Below are 6,691 nucleotides of genomic sequence, written 5' to 3' on the forward strand. Positions count from 1 at the left end.
ATGAAAATAATGATGTCGTTATTGTTGATGCTGTTTGACATATGCCATTACTTATATTTCTTTGAATTACTGCAGCAACCTCAGTGATAACGGTTTTTGGCTTTTCTTTTGCAGGAAAATCCCAGATGTTCGAGTGATTGTTGCCTTTGCGAACGAAGCCCCAATGAGTCGGCTTCTCAACTATTTCGCAGACCACAATGTCACTGGATACATGTGGATAGGCAGTGATGGTTGGGGAGCATCGAAAACCATACTTGACCCTCGGATATCCCGTATCACCAACGGAATGATCGGAGTCTTCCCGCACACCGAGACCATCAATGGCTTCGAGGATTACATCTTAAATCTAACCCCAGAAGCCTTGGACTACCAGGATCCATTCTTGAACGAGTACTGGCAAGAGTTCTTCCAGTGTTACCTTCCAGGTGTTTCCGAGATGGATGTTCACGAATACGGTAGGAAATGCACCGGGGAAGAGTCGTTTTACAGTACCCGTCCCTTTTCCAACACGTCCTTAGTTTCTTCCGTTGTGGATTCAGTCGAGGTCGTAGCTCGCGCCATGCACACAACACTCAATTGCGATGATGGACAGTGTGATTCGCGCGAAGATGTCGGTATCCCAGGCGAAGTTTTGATCGAGTGCATGAAGAATGTAGATTTCATGGGCCACTCGGGCTACAGGTTGTCTCCAAACGAGCGCGGAAATCTAGCAGGAGATGCCTGGTATGACTTCTATAACTTGCAACCAAAGTACCCCTGCTCGGAGGAGTTTCATCTCAAAGTCGTCGGGTTCTGGAAGGAAGCTGATGTTTCGATCTCAAACTTGGAAGAGATCTACTGGCCGATGACAAACACTTGTACTTTGGCATCTTCCAGACCCAGATCGATATGCGGAGAGACGTGTTATCCAGGTACCCGACGCATTTCTCTTGACATCAGCAGTTGCTGTTGGATATGTGTGCCTTGCTCCAATAACCACTTCAGCAATGAGAGCAATGCCTTATCTTGCTTTCCGTGTAGCGATGAACAAATATCAAACGAGGATCGAACGGAATGCCTAGACTTACCTTATGCCTTTACAGAACTCACATCCAAGATCGGTTTGGCTGCTTTAGCTATTGCCATCATTGGCTGGCTGATATGTGTCGCCATCGTCATCATCTTCATGCTCAAAGAAAACACAACTATTATTTTCCATGCCTTTGCGCGCTCCTGGACCTTTGTGCTACTAGGAATCGCCATGACGTTTTTCACTGCAACACTCTCTGTCATCCCCGCCTCGGAGCTGACTTGCCTTATCGTAGCAGGTACCCAGCTATTGCCAGTCTCTATCACAGAAGGAAGCCTTATTCTCGCTGCCTACTGCACCTTCAATAAGAAACATGTCCAGCTTAATAACTGGGCGCTCTTCATGATCGCCATCCTCTTCGTTCACGGGCAATGCATCTTGGTCTGGATGTTGACCAGCCGTCCCGTAGTCACTAAGACAGTCGATCGCGACCACCGCCTCGTATACGTTGACTGCGTCAGCTCTGGTAGCTACGACGGCATCGTGGTGGTCATCACCTACTGTATCCTGCTCGACATCATCGGGATATTCGTCTCTTTCAACATCCGAAACCGCGACAAAAACTTTCAAGAAGGAAAGTTCATCTTCTTTTCATTCATCATTCAAGTCATGGTGTGGGTGACCATAATGGTCATTTATTTAGTGCTACCAAGTGGTCGGCTTTATCGAACCTTTGTGCTATCTTTTGGTCTCATGGTTTCGAGTGTTGCCAATCTGGGCTGTCTCTTTGTGCCAAAACTTTACGTGTTAAAGTGCAAACCTGACATTAATCCACCGATCAAGAAGAGGTATAGAGATAAACTTTGGCAGTGGAAGTTTAAGAGGAGAGACGGAGAAGATGAAGTTACGGCAGAGGCGAGATTCGGCGAATCAATACGGGTAACTTATTATACAGAAAACGGTGTTCTTCATTTTAATAAGTAGCTTTCGAAAGCAAGACGAGATGAATGGATGGTGTATGCATGCATTTCAAAGTTAGTACTTGCGTCCTCATACTTACTGTCCGTAAGAGCTAGAGGGTTTCATGAAGAGTTTTGCCACTGATCTTTACCGACTTGCCAATTAGCTGCAAGTATCTTCTAAAGCATTTAACAATTGTCACTGAGGATAAAGGACAAAACTTTTTTTTCATGAAGCGATCTACGGATTTCGAAGGCTTACTTATCCTGCTAATACGTAGAAAAACCCCAACATATTCGTAAAATAATTTGTCACTGCATTTGCCCCTTCTCGCAAAATTTTGAGAAATATTCGCTAAAGAAAAAAGACGGTTGATTCAGAGATGATCTTGTTAATATATTGCGTGCCAATTGCTTATTATGTTTATGAAACAAAAGTTTGGGGTGTAAATTATGTTTAGAAAGAAAGTGCCCTTGTGCTCTCGTAAAAAAAAGTATTGACTGACACAACTCATATAGACCCTTTCCGAATGCCTTTCCGTAAAATGATTTTGTTATATATATTTTTTTTATTCTTGAACAGAGCCATGCTGCACGCAGTGCAATACTTAATAATTACAGAAAAGCGTTAGCTGCCATACGCGATGAGACGGCCCAGGCTATACGAATGTATGGTATCTGCAACGATAGAATAGATGATATGAAATTAAGGTGAGTAGAGAGAGAAAAGGTGGACAAATCAATTAATTGTAAGCTTAAAGAAAAGGTAGTCGGTCAATAAGAAAATGAATCAGTTTTTAAGACAAGTCCACGGTCTACCTCAACCAAAATTTGATTAGCGTGAAAAGCGAAAAATCAAAGGAGCAGAACACAAAGTTATGACATTTTCTAATTTTGCCTATTTTGTCGACAGAGTTATACCACATTCTGGCCGGTATGTAAATGAGGCTACCGATGGTGGCCCTCACTCGCTATTCTATTCATGTTATATTATATTATATGAGGAACAAATTGTGTTTCCCTGATTTTTCACTGAAACAAGGTTTGATTCCTCTCTGGTATTGCCATCGTTGAAAATATTTTTATTGGATGATAATTATGTCTTCTTAATATATGATCTCATTCATTATAAAAAAACTGAAATGATGTAGAATTTTGTCTTCATGTGTACCCAGCTGAATTTCTCAGTTCGAACATGACTTAATATTATTCATCTCCAAAGTCATCATACCACTCTGCTCTCATTCTTGTTCTTTCAGACACAGACGAAAGATGGAGGAAGTTTCCATGACAACCAACAGCATTAAGAGTAGCAGGGTGCAACTTGTCCTTTCATCGCCTTCAATCGAAGTGACGTATTGCTGACGTCACGAAATTACAATATTAAAATACATCTTAAGCTTGAAATAATACAGTAAATTGTATTGTTCATTTTTACTACATAATTGTTTATTGATGGTGCTAGGTTGGCAGTTGAGCGTACACGATAGTCACCTAAAAATACGATTTTTTGTAATACGTTGAGTCGGTGTAAAGTTGCTAACTAATTCTGTTTATGTGTATTGTGAGATTTCTAAAGATTCACTAAGTCCTGTTAAAACGACGTGCACATTTCTCAGCTTTTGTTCATCTTGTACTCACTGAATAAATAAATGTCAATTCTAATTCATCTAACAGCAAATAGAAATGTAGAAAATAATAAATTTTCAAACTAGCCTTCTGATCATGGACGCTTCTGGAGATCATCATGTGACAGTTTTCCACCACAGACTTGGACATACTGGACGAACTGATAACGAGGTTTTCTGAGTGCGACGCAAAACTGTTCTCCAATGTTTCAGTTGACCCCCTCCCCTTTCGAATTATAAGGCAAATGATCGTACAGAAAAATGTGAAATTCGGTATTAGGTTAATTAATCTAACAAGCAAACAAACAACCATAAAACACTACGACATGAATATGCTAATACGTCCTAACCTGAATATTTGCAGGAAATTCCCGCGCTCAAGACCCGGGCTCAAGATCGGCGGTTAATCCATGCCCGTGAATTTATGGTATGCTGCCACCATCGTTCCAAAATATATAACCAAATACCCATATACTTCAAGTAAACAAGAGAATAAACGATTTATTGAACCTGGTTATCTATACACTGAAAAAACTCTGGTGTTGATTTAAGACCAACCCGGAATCTATATAGGTCCCCATCAGAGAAGTGTTAAACAACACCAGTTTCGTTTTGGTCTAACACCAGATAGATGCTTGTACAACACCAAGTAGTATTAAAACAGCATAGGTTTCATTCCAAACTGGTGTTGTTTCAATACTTCTCTGGTGTGGACATACATAGATTCCGGGCTGGTGTTAAATCAACACCGAAGTTTTTGCAGTGTATGGCCCTGAAAACACTTTACACATTCCTTTGTACTGACGATCGGATTTTGTTCAACAGTTGTGACAAAAATATTAAAGAAGTTAAACAGCAGTGCTAAATGTTAAAGAAGTTAAACAGCAGTGCTAAATGTTACTCTCCTGGTTTAAAAATCAAAACTTGCAAAGGTCCCAGTCATGTTATAACCCACGATGTACAAACTTTGCACAGGTTGCTTGATATGAACTTTTAAAAAGTAATACCATTTAATACATTGTTTAAAAGTTCAAACAAGGACAATTAAACAGTGATGTTAAACATTTGATTGTATTTACCAAATAACTATTTCAGTTTAGAATAATCATGGAAACTTTTTAAACGATACATCGGTTCGAGCAGCTATAAAATATTCACATTGGTTAACAAGTACAATGGGAGTTAGCATTACATTTGTACTCAATCTTATGACTGGTACCTTAACGATACATTCATTTTCAAATAATGACCTCTTTGACCCTTGACTTTCGACCTTGTGACCCTGAAATCTTACATGGTCTTCGTCACTCATAATGTAAAACGTGAGCCGAGTCAAATCTCTTAAACGTCACATAAAAAAATTGTTCATGTGATATCGTAATGTATTAGGTGACCTATGTAACATTTAACCTCGTGCCACTGAAATCTAATTAGATAAATGTCTTTCTCAAAAGAATTACCCAGATTGGAAGTAGATCTTTCAAGCAATTCTTGAGTTCAAGTGAATGAGATATTTCAAAGTATATAATGTAATCCCGACCTCTGAAAAAAAAATCAGGGCTCCGTAACACAAACATTAGCAATCCATCGCTAAAATGGACTGACCAATCAAGATCAATGGTACACGCGCATTTACTTCAAAATACTTACTAGGAACCAATCAGAAGTTTTCTTTCATGTTTCCTATTCATTGCGAAGCTATATGTGTTACGGGGTCCTGATCATTGTAACCTTGAGATGCAAACATGAGCCAGGCTTGGATTGATCTCTCAAACATATATTCTATTTCTCGCCAATTCAAGATATTTCAATGTAAATAAAATGACCTCTGCTACCTTTGACCCTTCCAACACAGGACCCCTAATCTGATCAGACCATTTTCGGTACAATCTCCCCTTAAATCTGTAGACATGACACAAGTTAGACGTTAGTAAGCTAAACGTACTTCCGTTATAATGAATATAAATAATAATTAAATATAAAAAGGTTTTATTTACCCAGCGTAGCCACTTCAGTTAAAGGTCAAGTCCACTCACAAAAAAATAGTGATCAGTCCCCTCATTTATATGCGGACCAGAATGTTGTGTGAAATTAAGCGAAAGTTATTTTTAAATGTTAGAACTTTTTTATTATACATCCGATTTTTATGAAATTTTAACTGTTATGCTTGTAGGATTTTTCTGTTTTTATTCAAATCAACTTTTGTTGGGGTGGACTTGTCCTTTAAGAAACTGCTCTACCAGCGGGCTCTGCATAACACAATATGTTATTATTACCCTTCTCCGATCTAAATGCTGAGGGCCTGCTAGCAAGAAGGTAGAAGTTCCCATTTTTATCATTCTTACACTGCGAAATCTCTGGTGTTGATTGAAAACCAGCCCGGAATCTTTTTATGTCCACAACAGAGATGTTTTAAACAACACCAGTTTAATTTGGGCCTGACACCAGAAAGGTGTTTATACAAGACCAATTAGTATTGAAACAGCATCGGTTTGATTCCAAACTGATGTTGTTTCAATACTTTTCTGGTGTGGACATATATATATAATAGATTCCGGGATGGTGTTAAATCAACACTGGAGTTTTTGCAGTGTAGATTTGACTCGGCCGAGGATCGAATCCACGACCTCCCGTTCATGGGGAGGACGCTCACCCACAGAGCCACCATGCCCGGGCATTCAGTGTGTTTTATCTTTGATGCTTTGACCTATGACATTACGATCCCCAGAATTAAGATGGGGTCTGTAACGTATTAAAGCTGACGATTGATCGAGGGGTCGATGTAAAAAGATTGGTTACATTGTAAATGTGCACGATCAATCGTATAGCTATCGCAAAGTTTCATGTTAAGTGTCTCAGATCTCTGCTATTATAGCATGTGCGTATATTGTTTAGACGGAGTTTAGAGTTGATCTAACGGTTCCATGTTTTTGCATGAAAACGAAAACTGGAAGGGTGGACGGACGGACAGACAAACGACAATGCTCCCGGCAACCACCTTCGGAAGGCGGAGGCTTAATTGAAACTTCATACGAATAGAATTATTATTTCTTGTGCAGAATATGATAAACAATGCTTGTATTACATGTAATTTC

The 6,691-nt window shown here is 39.5% G+C and overlaps 1 protein-coding gene across 1 annotated transcript in view; it reads left to right on the forward strand.

Moving 5' to 3' along the window:
* The window catches only part of LOC121413160 (metabotropic glutamate receptor 3-like), a 66,575-nt gene extending 61,440 nt beyond the window's left edge, over positions 1 to 5,135 (forward strand). The window contains exons 5-7 of the mRNA XM_041605922.1: positions 115 to 1,948; positions 2,552 to 2,679; positions 3,228 to 5,135. Coding sequence (XP_041461856.1) covers positions 115 to 1,948; positions 2,552 to 2,679; positions 3,228 to 3,333 — 2,068 coding nt within the window. The 3' untranslated portion in view covers positions 3,334 to 5,135. The remainder of the gene's footprint in view (positions 1 to 114; positions 1,949 to 2,551; positions 2,680 to 3,227) is intronic.
* Positions 5,136 to 6,691: the final 1,556 nt, after the last annotated feature.

The sequence above is a fragment of the Lytechinus variegatus genome, chromosome 4 (assembly GCF_018143015.1).
Source record: "Lytechinus variegatus isolate NC3 chromosome 4, Lvar_3.0, whole genome shotgun sequence".
Classification (NCBI taxonomy): domain Eukaryota; kingdom Metazoa; phylum Echinodermata; class Echinoidea; order Temnopleuroida; family Toxopneustidae; genus Lytechinus; species Lytechinus variegatus.